General features: G+C 45.5%; 1 protein-coding gene and 1 long non-coding RNA gene across 7 annotated transcripts in view; one reads left to right on the top strand and one right to left on the bottom strand.

Annotated features, from left to right (window-relative positions):
* Positions 1–13,003, bottom strand: part of LOC107265817 (protein prickle) — a 60,560-nt gene that overhangs the window by 3,364 nt on the left and 44,193 nt on the right. Inside the window, exon 1 of one of the 6 annotated variants that reach the window (XM_015735658.2) lies at positions 972–2,416. The exons of 4 other annotated variants lie outside the window; for them this stretch is intronic. In XM_015735658.2, the coding sequence (XP_015591144.1) occupies positions 972–1,363 (392 nt within the window). In that variant the 5' untranslated portion in view covers positions 1,364–2,416. Of the gene's footprint in view, positions 1–881; positions 917–971; positions 2,417–13,003 lie in introns of those variants that run through there. One more of the 6 variants, XM_025083058.1, reaches the window with a different exon arrangement.
* On the top strand, positions 3,961–5,778 carry LOC112494065. Its single transcript, XR_003059189.1, has 3 exons — positions 3,961–5,082; positions 5,271–5,338; positions 5,434–5,778. It is a non-coding gene; the product is annotated as an uncharacterized LOC112494065 (long non-coding RNA).

Below are 13,003 nucleotides of genomic sequence, written 5' to 3'. Positions count from 1 at the left end.
TTCAAGCTCATTAAATATCAGACAATTTTCTATTTTTTTTTCCAATGCCTCAATCCGTTAGTAAATTCGATAAACGTAACACGAGCCATTGCATCAACAATTATTTCTAATAAACTTGCAATCCAATATAACTACACTTTAGTACGTTGTATTTGAGCTTTTTTAGTACTGATAGATAAACAAACTCATTACGTCTTAACTGGTCTAAGGCTAAAACTTGACTGACAAAATATTCGTTATAATTGATACTATAAATACGTAGAGATTAAACTATATAAAAACTTCGTCCTAATTCTTGCCTCATATAAATAGCTACGAACGTCAATAACAATATAGACCACCCTGTACACGAGTGTAGTGTTACTCTTCAGGCATATATCGACGATGTTAATATTTCATGCGTTGAAAGTAGGTAGCAAAACCGATGGTGGAAGTACGGAGAATACAAAGAAAAGACGTAAGGTAGAAGAGGCATAAGCAAAATGAAGAAAGTTGATCTAACAAGTGGCACATAAGATTAAATTATAATGCCCGATGAAGTCTTTAAAGAGTCCCATCGCGAGGGTAAGGAATCTTAACGAGAGTAGGGGGTCCCTGCCACGATCTCATTAGGAGGCCCTAGGGCCCACTGTTATAAACTCGAAAATTAATAACCTCAATCAGGTGCACTCAAGGATTTTCGATGCTGCACCCCGGGTGGGTAACGTGCGCTGCATGCGATGCATCAAACGCACGCACCAATGACATGCGCGCTTACTAATCCCACATGCAGTGAGGTAGGCAGTGCAACGTAGTAAAATGAAAATTCAATATTTCAATTTTTTACATTGAATTACGTGTCTCGTATATTTACAAACTGAAATCCCCGTTTCTCCTGTTACCGTCGTGCTTCATGTCGCATACAAAAATCCGCAGTCCCCTTAATGTCTGGAATCCCCCATAGCCAGGGATCAAGGTTCCGTCAAACTTACTCGACGCCATAGCTCGAGTGCAGAAGACTGTCCAGATTGTGTTCGGTGACGCGGATGCCGCCATCGGCACCCTGAAGAAATTCCATGCATTTCTCCGTGGGACTGGCTCTGGGCGTCGAGAGGGCTGGTAGATCCCGAGCGTTGCCGTCGTTTCTATTCCTGAGGAAGGCATCCAGGTAGTGCTCGTCGTTATCGGGCAGGTCGTAAACGACAGCTGTCCAGTTGTCGGACTCGGCATCAACGCCGAGCGTACTTCCCGCGTTGGGATTTTTCCTGGAGTAGAGTTTGCGCAGGTAGGCCTCCTGGTGACCCCTGGTGGCCCAGCAGCCACCCTGCCACCATCTCTTCGAACCGAACAGGCCCGTCTGCCTAGTTCTAGCTAGGCTGGACATTGTCGGCCGTTGTGTTATCTTTATCTCTTTTTTTCTTCTTCTCTCCTGCTCTCGTGTTTCCTGTCACGAAATCATGTCCGACAATTCGCCGGATTATCGGTTATCGGTCGCTGATACGGAGGCGATGCTGATCCTCGGCTCATCGTGATGGAGGTGCCCCGTGTAACCAGGAAGCCACGGCCTTACATACTACGTATTATGTAGAACCAGTAGTAGAGTGAAGATTAACATATTAATACAGCTTGCATCTGGGGCCTTAAAGACAGCCACTCAGAGAGATAAGGAATCTAACCCGCGTAGGGCCCCGCCGAAGCGCTTATTAAAGATTATCTTTCACTGCCCTCTCGCTTCGTCCTCTCTTGGTCATTCTCTCTTCTTCTCATTCCCTTTGCCCCGTCGATTTTCTCCTCTTCGTTTTGCTCCTCGCGTCTCTCCTATCTCGCGCAGATTTGTCGCTTCATCAATTTTCCTCACGATTACGCCGCTCGATCACACCGTGAAGTATGCACGATTCGATGATAAATACGCGTGCGAAGGTATATCGATATTTCTCGAATAGCCGCAATCGATTTTCTTCGGCACCACAAATAGTCAACGTGCAAATTATTCGATCTGCAAATATTTTACGCACGTCAAATTTCAAAGTCCGATTTGAGAGGCCACGAAAAAAAAATAAGGAAAAAAAAAAACACTAAATCAATCATTAAAAAAAAAAATAGCACATGTCAAACTGACAATCTTTTCCCACTTTTTGGTTGATCGCGTAATTCTGCGATTTTGCGGCAAACCTCATGGATAACGCTTTGCGAAATTCATAGAGCACTCGCGCACTCGCAGTGTTTCTCGAAGAAATCCAAAATTGCCGGGCGCGATAGGAATGTGCAAAAAAATGGCGAAACGAGTAGGCGCGTATTTCTGGATACGGCGAGTACTCCAATCACACACAGATATACTGGCGCGCACACGCACGGTTGATGCACAGGGAGACACATGCGGAAAGTATGTAGAGTAATAATATATCGGGGATTGCCGAGGCTGCGCGGCGAGTACTGAGAGTCGAGCGTGTTGCTCTCGGAGTTTCTGCCCGTGGAAGAAGTGGGAAGAAAGAGAGAGAGAGAGAGAGAGAGAGAGAGAGAGAGTGCAAGGGAGAGAAGTGGTGAACAGGAGAGAGAATACGGGAATGGGGACCAATGGGGCCTTGTTGGGGCCTTAGCGGGTTCCGTAGTGTATTGGTGCGTGCGTGCGCAGTGAGAGGAAGGTACGTCCCAAGTGAGACACACTCACGCACCCTTCCACTCTCCTTCGCTTTACCCGATATATTTATATTCGTTTCTAATACGTGTGGCGTGTCGGGGCCCGACGCCTCTCCCTTGGGCCCCAAACGCGTGTGCTGCGCGCGCGTGTGCGACGCACAGTCCACGTCTGTGTTGCGTCCCTGCTGCGGGGCCTCAAGGCACAGACAGTCCGTTTCCGACTCTCTCCCTCTCGACTACAACTTCTATTACGAGTCATCCATCGACTATGTCCTTTTTTCCATTCGGCCTGCGAAATATTTCCTAACCCTAACCTAACTCGACGAAGAATACGATATTGTCTTTTACGTTCTTGCGAGTATTTTTTTTCAATCTTTTGTTCGAAATCTACCTCCATTTACCACGTTAATGGGTACTATGGGTATTTACTATGGCTCGGGAATTTCCGTGGCCATCTTGCGAACGCTCGTGCAGCCCGTGTTTTGTGCGAAGGAAAACTGGGCCGGAACGCCTTGCTCTCGGGGCCCAGAAGTAGTTTAGAGTGCCGGAGAGCGCACCTACTGCACACCATCTAGAGACAGATGTCACGCGATAGTTTCGAGAGCAGGGCCCTGCCTTCACTTCGCTATACATACACGCCTCTACCATTACGAGAATCCCGTCGAACTTACGCGTTCACACATGCGAGTCACTTCCCACGGAAGGTCATTAACGACTTCCCGGGGCCCGTTTTGTCGACGGAAAAGACGCCTCGCCGTGGGGACATCGCGTGTTCGCGGGTACTTTGAGAAAATTAGAGGCGTCAAGAATTTGCACAGGGCAAGATGAAGAAGGGAAGGGGCGATCAAAGAAAAAACATTACCAAACGTTGATGCTCGCAGAATACTTCAAAAGAATTCCTTCGAGCGTGGTGAGGTAAAATAAAAAATATATTTTTTTTATCAATGATAATGCAGATTAGGAATAAAAATAATAATAAAACCACTACCCGAGTACCCAACGAAGATGGTAAGAAAAAACGGAGCTTCGAGAGATGAAAAAAAAAAAAAAGATTTAAAAAAGAAACAAGAGAAAAAGAAAGACAGGAAATCTTTCAATATTTGTAGAGTGGTAAGCGTGGCTCTTGAAGTGTCCTCGGACTCTTTTTCACGATTGCCGTCCTAGGTTTTCTTCGAGTCCACCAACGCTCCTCTCGAACTCCCTGGTAGAGGAGGACGCTACCGCCTGCTGGTAGCTACGTACTACAGCACGTGCACGTATACACAGATGGTACCACGTATTACGTACGTACACCAGAGACTCATGGGAATACTAAAGCCTTGGCAAACAGTCGATGCGAGACTTCTGCCTTTTGCAGATTGTTGACTTTAACTCGAACGCGCTTCGAGAGTCCACGCTTTGCGTTACGCAGAGTGAGAGAGCGAGCGAGAGTGGGAAGGAGAGCGAACCCTACCCTTTCGTGCCTATATACTCTACGCCTCATCGTCCTATCCTCTACCCTCTTGTGGGTTAACTCCCCTCTCGATTATAAGGGTCAACGTTTGGTACCGGACATTGTTGACGTTCGGCGTTGCGTATAACCACTGGCGTTGCATAATAAAGTAGAAAAACGTGAAGTTGAATGAAAGTGGAAAGAAAAAAAATATATGGGTGAGATAAAAGGTTACCTTTTTTTTTAACAAGAATAAACTTGGACGGAATCGGTCTCAAAAGTGTAAATTTTTTAAATACCGCCGAACAACGTACTCCAGGTGCAACGAGTGGCGAATCGAGGGTCGATCAAAAATCTAGGTACGTACTGGTGAGATCAGAAGACCACTTGTATAAAAAGATGTAAAACGTAATAAAAAGAAAGACGACACGATTCAGAAGGGAATTATGCAGATTGCAGGCTTGGGTCTGATGGGGCCTGATGGGACTGGGGGACTACGTGATGGAGCCACGACGTGCCGGGCATATATCGGTACTACAGGGAATACCGTACGCTATACGGAGACTAGAGAGATCGTCGTATAGAGGATATTTAATAAAGTGTCACGTAAACAATTGTAAATAGGTTCGGTACTAATTTCTTGGTGCATTCCTGTTCAGGGTCCCGGAAAGATGGATATACCAGTGTTCGATAGAAGAAAAAAGGAAGATATCTTTCCAGAGGACAGTTAATAAAGATAAAGATAAATAATACACGTAATGAACGATAAGGCCCGTTCGATTGTCGGTGAAATGACGCTGTGAAAAATGAAATAAGAGGAAAGGAGAGGGTAGAGGAAAAAAGGATTATATCGGTATGTATGTCCTGGTCGTCGGTACTTTTCTAGTACCCCCGACCGATTCCTGAGGCCCCCGGGGCACCGAAGGCCCCAAAGGCCTCTCCTCCCATTTACTCCCATAGCAAACGGACAGCCTACATACTTCTGTCCGGCGTGCAAGTCATTCCGTGTGAGGCCCCGCAGGAAACATAGAGGGGTGAGAGAAGCCGTTCTATACTTTTTCCTGCCCTCTCTCCGTATCTCCTGCACGTATATAATACCCACGTGAACCTTGGAGCGGGATCATTTCATCCCCACTTTATACTCATCATCCCACCATTCCCATCATTCTGACATTGCTGATCCATATTTAATGACAGTCAATGTCCCCTTCTCTCGCGATAGTTATCTGGTTACTTGGATATATCAGGCTTAAGCGTTCATTACGTACGTGCCCGGCGGTCCTCAGTGCGGTAAGGCCCCAAATGAAATTCCTCTGAAAATCCTCTTGTTAATTCAAAATTGAAAATTGATCATGAAGTAATTCCAGTTTCCTTAACGATCGCAGGAGCGCAAAACCCAGGTGCCTCCGAGCAATGAATACTGACAGTGCTATCGTTTCTTGTGGGTCCTGACAGCAGCGTTATACCAAGACGGGCCCTATATCGACGTGACGCCATTACTACGGATTCCCAGTGACTATTTTCATTCGAGGAAGATGCCTTCACACTGATTTGCACGCACATTCACGATCCGGTTTACCTATCTTGTCCAATAAACATCACTCGCCCATTACCCAGTCGCCATTTCTGAACGCAAGGAATGCCGGGAGTAACAAATCCACGCTGAGCATTGTGGGAGTTTACGGAACCAGTGTTAGAATACCTCTGGGCCTTGTTCGAATTCTCGTAATAAAAAAAACGGACAAAATTAAAAAATCTAATTGGAAACGGCGGGTGGTCTTTTTCGGCCCCACTCCGGCTCACGAATTTATTTCAACCATGCTTTTATCCAATCCCCTTTTTTATTCATTGCTTATTCATTTTTTATCCCTCTCTCTCGCTCTCTTTTCAGCTACTTATTTTCTTTGTAAACTCCTTGTCCTCGTAGAGGTCCTCCGGGTGAACATATACCGTATCTTCTTTGAGAGTAACTGGCGACCTCGGTGTGTATCAACGTCCAAGAGAGAATAAGCCAGCGGAAGTCCCTAGCCTGGTAATTAGCTTTTTATGTCCCATCACGAGGCCCCTTTTCTCCATATCCTCCGCCACCTGCATACGAGTTGACATCGTGTAAAATCATCGCCACAGGCATCCCCGACCGCGATGATCTCGGATTTCTACGGTATTTCCGGTACTTTTGCGTCCATTTTGTAATTTGCGGTCGACGGGGTGGTAATCGTTCCTTTTGGAAGTCTTACAAAACGATAATGGCCGTGGAGTGAAAACGCTTCAAACTTTATGATTCTAGAGCGAGTAGATTTCCGAGGCCCAGTTTTCGTTTACGGATTAGAAACCTACAGTAACGTGCCTTACCCAAGCATTCTACCAAATTCTAGATGGAGTTTCGGGTGAGTTCCTAAGGCACTCGGGACTCGTTACCCTTCGAGAAAAATAAGAGTGGCAATTAGGCTCCTTTATTTTGGGACCGAGAGGAGCAAGCAGCAGCGCAGGGTGGGACTGAGGGAACGAACACGAAGAGCGAAAAGGAGAAGAAGGTAAGAGTAGCGGAGGAGAGTGAGTCCAGGTAGCGAGAAGCAGCTCCGAGACTATAATTTAGAGAAAAATGTTGGTCGGGCCCCTGAGGGCCCCACTTTTCATAGAGGCCCCAATACTGATACAACCACCGTCCTCGCGCATTATACCACCGCTCCCCGGTTATAAAACCGCGTTACTTCTTTCCCTCGACATGTTAACGTGCAACGCGATTACCACCTTTACGACGAGATACCGAACTCAAAAACGACTGGGACTCGACGGAGGACTGAAGTTTCACTTAATAAATAAGGAAGATTCGTATATAGTAAACGCATGCAGAAATATTTCTCAAGGAATGCAAAACCGAAGAAAGGATGAATTTTCAGTCTGCTAACGGCAATCGCGGCATGAGAAATCGTGGAGACGAAAAGGAAAAGAATAAAGAGAAGAAGTAAAAGGGACGGAGGATGAGAGGAGACAAAGGATAAAGATCGTAACAGACTGCGAGCAAGAAGGATAAGAATAAAAGAAGCCCTGTAATCGTAGGTTTATGGCTGACGAAGCTAGACCCCGCGTAGACTCATCAGTGAACGTTGATGGGAGTCTCATATAAGCCGCAATGGTTCACGGTGCACCATGGCTCAAGCAATGGCCACCGCCATAACGTCACACTACAGCAGGGACATTCTCGGCATCGATTCAGCGCGCTTAAAGCCTCGCATAAAGATTAACTTGACACCCGCTGTTCGGCAGGCCTCCCTTGCCAGCAGATTATCTCTACATTCCGAATTCGTTTGTGCCTGCCCACCTTAGTTTTCTACCTTCCTATCTGCCTCTCTACCTTCCTGCCTATCTTGCATGCCTATACCTACATTACTACACGTCTCTCCTCTCTCTCTCTCTCTCTCGCTCACTCTCGGACAGTCTACATTCTCTGAGTGACTACGTGACTACAGCCGTGACTGAATCATCTTGGTCTTCATCTAAATGATCTTCAAAGTCTTTACCGATTGAAAAAAAAGGACGGACATACGTAGAGGAGAAGGTCAAAGGAGAGGGAGAATAATAGGAACGAATCGACTTGCGGGAAGAGAGAAAAGCGTTTTGCCCCTCCGACGAGGATTGATTCCACGAGACATCGTGCGCTTGTGAGAACTCGCCCTGCCTGCCCTTCGTACCGCCGTTTTTCAGGCCCTTAAACGCAGGAGTCCGCTCGAAGTGCCCTTCACGAATTATGGCTCCCAACTTTTCTCTTCCGGCGAGGTACCAAGATAACATCTTATACCAGCAGTAATTTAGAGGTTATAATACGCAATCTAATGGTTCGGGCGACCCGAATGTGTCTTTGATCTTCATGAATTTTCACCAAACAAATTATCTTATGTTAAATTCAGGGAATTCCTAAACGAAATGGAGATCGTGGTATAATGTAAATACGTACGAGAAAAAAAGATATATATAAGAAAAGCGGAACATGTAAGGTCGTATTTTGTGAATTCGATCGAATGTAAACGATGAAACGGGACGGAGTGGTGGAACGGAAGGGGGGTGGGCGAGGGGAAGGGACATGCCTCGCATCGATATTCAGGAATTCAAGATGGCCATCGCCTTCATACGAATCCCAAAGCCATTCCTAATTTGTTTCGAGGATTAGTAGACGGAGATTCGTTCGCCCGGAGCGCGAGTCAGCCTCACGAGAGTATATCTAATTTAGAAATTATTCAGGAGTCACGCGCTCCCACGGATAATTCGAGTATAGAGAGGGAAAAAGGAGGGAGTAAAAAAGGTAGAGGGAGAGAGATGCGTATGGAGGAAAAGTCAAAATACGAGAAAAAAAATATATATATTGTATAGGGTTGCGTGTCCAATGGATGTGTATATAGTGACCCTTAATAAGGATGGAATGGCAAGAAACGATATCGCCGACTCGTTAGATTAGAAACAATGACCATCAGAAATGCCTTTTAAGGGCCGCTAACTATCGACCTTTACGATTCTACTAGCGTTAACTGGGAGTGCCTTATAATGTTAATGAAATCGTTAGAGACATCACGCGTTATTGTAGCGTCATGTGTACAGAATTGGACGAGTGGATGTTTATTTCAATTTATTTTTTTTCTCGTCTCTAATAAAATAATAAGTTCAAAATAACATTCGCTGCTTACCAGAGTACAGGAAACATCGAACTTACTGGGATTTCGTATGTATATGCGCAACAGGGCAAGGCAAAGTAAATTCTCGGTGAAAATGGGGTGCAAGGTCCAGACGCATTACTATCAATTAAAAGGGCCGTTTATAAAGGGCCACAGGGAGGATGCCCAAGAAGCTGGTAATCCTTAGTAAAAGGTTAGGTTAGAATAGGTACCAGAAGAGGTGTATGCTAATGTTACTAATACCAGGAGCCCTTGATAACGTCGTTATACTTGAGGATCGGTAGGATTCTGAGTGAGGTAGCTGCTGCACGGGGGCTTCGGTAGGACACTTGTACGCGTGAATATAGGGTGTCGTAAAGGAGAAAGAATATTTTTTTTTTAATATCGAAAAAAAAAAAAACGTAGATTGAAGTAGTAATTAAATGAAAGAGGAAAACAAAACAAATTATTTTACGGAACGTATATAAAAAAAAAGTTTACAAATAAAAACTAAAAATAATTAAAAACGGATAACTACACATAACGTTAACGCGTGAGCATGCGGAATGAGATTTGTTACCCGTACAGAGACCCCCGTAAGGATTTCTCCATCGATCTTCGGCTTGTTTATGGTGCTTTAGAAGATGAGGCCAATCCTAAGAGAAACTAGGCGGACATGTATAATGCCGTGTTTAATGGCTCGTAAGGCCCGTTTATCGTCGAGCTCCAAACATTTTGGGACCTTACAAGTTGGATTACCAGACACCGTATATATATATTGGAGTACGTATATAAGGATCTCGCACGGGTTGAGCTACGCCTATAGATCTGCTCGTTGCTCGTATTTCTACGCTTGACTTTCTAAGGGGCTAGTTTCCCGCCGAGGGGTGTCTTCCGCCAAAGTTGACTCGTGATGGTATTATCTGATAAGCCCGAGTAACCCCCTTGTAGAGCATCCCCTTGCACATCGGACAAACTTGGGAATCCCCGTAGTGTCGATAATAATAAAAATAGCGGTCGACAAAAATCCACAAGAACCAACCCTTAATGCTTCGTTTGTTCGACTTTCGTGACTTCTCGAAAGTTTACGAGTCCGACCATCCACCTTCCAGTGTCTCCGCCAGAAGACGCCCCCCCCCCCTCTCCCCCCGGGTCGACATATCTTCTAGGGATAGGGGGTGAAGCGAAAATGTCTCGACATCTGCTGCAACGCGTCCTTCGTACCCTCCCCGCGATCCCTTAGGGAAAATTATTAATCCCGTCAGAAATAGTAAATCATATACGCGGGGCTGGCACCAGCCAGCCGTTGTGCGACAGAAATTCACGACGGGGTGAAAATTTCCACGGTCTCCGCCACCGCGCCGTCACGGCCCTGTCCTCGCTCTCTGATTTAGCGTCTTTGCTCTTCAACCCTTGCACCTCCAGGGGCGCCACCCTCGCAGACACCTCCTTCGTCCAATCGTCCCGTCCAATCTCTGTGCCGGACGAGACTTACAGCCGACGGGGGGTGCGAATGACGTCAGTGGATTTATATCGTGTAAAAATTCGGAGTGGTCCACGAGGGATGATGGATGGATGGGGGTGCGAGAGATAAAAGAAATCCATTGAGATAGCGGCAGGAAATTAAATCTGAAAATTCTAAACCGGCATACGTGCCCATGCATACGCGTAGGTGGTTTCTCGCGCGTTCACTCGTTCACATATGTGTAATACTCGACAGGACATTGACCAATGGCGTCGAGATATCCCATGGTGTTTTATGGTGTAATCACGAAGGACGGTGAAAGTCGGTGAATTTGCGTTCCATATGAGGATAACGTTACTCCGGAGCTCGAGGAATGATTAACCATATCGAGTAAGCCGTAAGAGTTCGAATTAAGGAATCCACCTTAGGATTTTAGTAGTAGCCGCATACCGGGGGATCCATAAATTTGTCATTATTATATTGGCTGTCGTAAAGGACACGAGTAACGTCCGATTTAAAGATGCGTCACGGAACAAGGTGGTATAAATGTACCGGGTGACGCAATGCATGAATTAATTATATCAGCCTACGGGAACAGTCATGTACGCATAGTGGTTACTGGCAAATATTCTTCAATTAATATTAGGAAGGGTCTGACCTCATCTAGCGTGGCTAATGGAATTTGTAAACATGACAGTGGCAATTGGCACGTCGGCGCACCCCGTCGCTCGGTGGGCGAAGCCCAGTTTCCATCCCCCTTATAAGCAAGGGAAAAACTAACTAACTAACTAAACCCCATCCGAAAGCGCAATACTCTGGAGAAACGACGAATCGGGAGGGGGTTGTTATTATCACGCGCTTGTGTTGCTCGTTAATACCGTGAAGTAATACGAATTTTCCTACAATCGTGGATCGAAGCAAAGAGAAAATATTCAAATTTTTGCAAAAATTCACTCGGATGAGAAAATTTATAATTTTGCTTGGGGTTGATCTGTATTTGGGTGTTTCATTTTCTTTTTTATCGCCAACCGTTTAAATGAAATTCTTTTATACCGGGAATATCGTGTGTACAATTCCCAAAGCTCTCCTTGTCAGCCCTTACGCACCTCGTTGGAAAAGCTCAACACACCCCTACGTGTATAGAGAGCCATGGACGTACCCCGCTGGTACACCCCCTGGCCGAGATATTAATTACAATGCCGGAACTTGCAACCCAATTTAGAAACAGGTACCTTGTTTGCATAGGGTTCTGATGGCGAGTCAGGGAGCAATCAACAGTTTCGAGTTTGTCCGCTAGGTTCGCAGTTTGAATTAAGTAGTTTGTGCTTTGATGCTGCTCGAGGGTAAGGCAATATTAAAAATTGAAAAACAAACAAATTTTATTTCGTAAGATTGAAAAACTAGGGATAACCTATTTCCTTCTGGGGCGTCTACATATCGTAAACGTTTCACCCTTTCGAACCCTAATCGTTCGAAGAAACAGGAAGCACTTCGGTGAATAATTTTCTAATGCCCCGGAAGTATCCCATTCAAATGTATTGATCAATAATTTTCCTTCGTGAATTTCGAATCTGACGAGAGAATAAAGCATTTTCATCCACTTAAATTTTTTTTTTATTAATCATCCTCCGAGTTAAAAGGGTCAAAGGAGGCGAAAAGCGACATAGCTCAAAGTTTAAGTCAAAACGGCACTTACTTCACTCTTAGATTAGGGTAAAAACCCGAGGGATGATTTTAGGGGATGATGATGGCGATAAGCCTCGCTACGCATAACGGCGGATCGAGCTTTTCAGCTTTCATTTTTTTTATCGTCCTCTCTTTCCCGCGGACTTTCGTTCCACTTCGTTATCCTTCTTCATGCAAAATCGCGGCCTGCTCGAGGTAATACAACCTTATGAATGCGTAAAGAGCAACGTAAACTTGACTGGAGAGCCCATCCGGTAAATGGACGGAAGTTAAACTGTAAGGAGCGAGCGGGCAAAGTTCCCGCCCGTACTTTAACTTCCGCTTTGTCAGTACTTATCCGGGCTACCCATAGATATAAACGCCACTAAAAAAAAACGGGCTGTAAACTTTTTAAATTATCACCCTCCCTCCTTGCCTACTCTCCAGCGCCAAATATATCAGACAATTTACAACGAATTCCACAGGTAGATCCTACAAGAACTCTGTTACTGCGAAAACAAAAATTCCACTACGTGCTCTACGCACACGCACAGCTTTTAGTTATTTACGTAAAATAAGGAGAAGGTCAAAAAAAAACTACACCAACTTTCCGAATTATTCGATCAACGTCTAGTAATTGACATTGCTCTTAATTAAATTGCCACCCCTTACACAGTAAGCACCGTCTTTCCGTTTGATCGTAAATCAATTTGTCAGGTGGAGCCGAGCGCGCCTACAGCTATGCAACCCGTCAGCGCACACGTGTCCGGAGTATTGCCTGAGAACAGGCGCCGATCACGATCGCGGTAGCACGTGTCAGGCGACGTCCTAGGAATCAATTATCCTGGGTATTGCATTCGTCAAGACCATCGGCTGTGCGTATAAAACGAGCAGGACCGCACGAGCGGTATATAAGCCTGGAAGTACAAGAAGATAAAGAAGACGAAGAAGAAGAGTAATGGCTGCCGGGGAGTAGCTTGTCGATCTAATTGAATGCTTGTGCAAGCAGACTGTCGGGCCGCTTAACTAAAATGAAATCTGACGGGGTCCCATAAAGTAGGCAAACGGGTCGGGTCGACTCGAGTCGAGACGTTTTGGCTCGCTTAAGGGATGCTTCGCGCTTTACGCAGGGCCAGAGGGTGGTAGGAAGTCACGAAGGAAGGAAGAGGATGGTTACTA

The sequence above is a fragment of the Cephus cinctus genome, unplaced genomic scaffold, assembly GCF_000341935.2.
Source record: "Cephus cinctus unplaced genomic scaffold, Ccin1 Ccin1_scaffold0240, whole genome shotgun sequence".
Classification (NCBI taxonomy): Eukaryota; Metazoa; Arthropoda; class Insecta; order Hymenoptera; family Cephidae; genus Cephus; species Cephus cinctus.
Note: the sequence above shows the minus strand (reverse complement) of the source record. Positions and strands in the feature narration are given on the sequence as shown.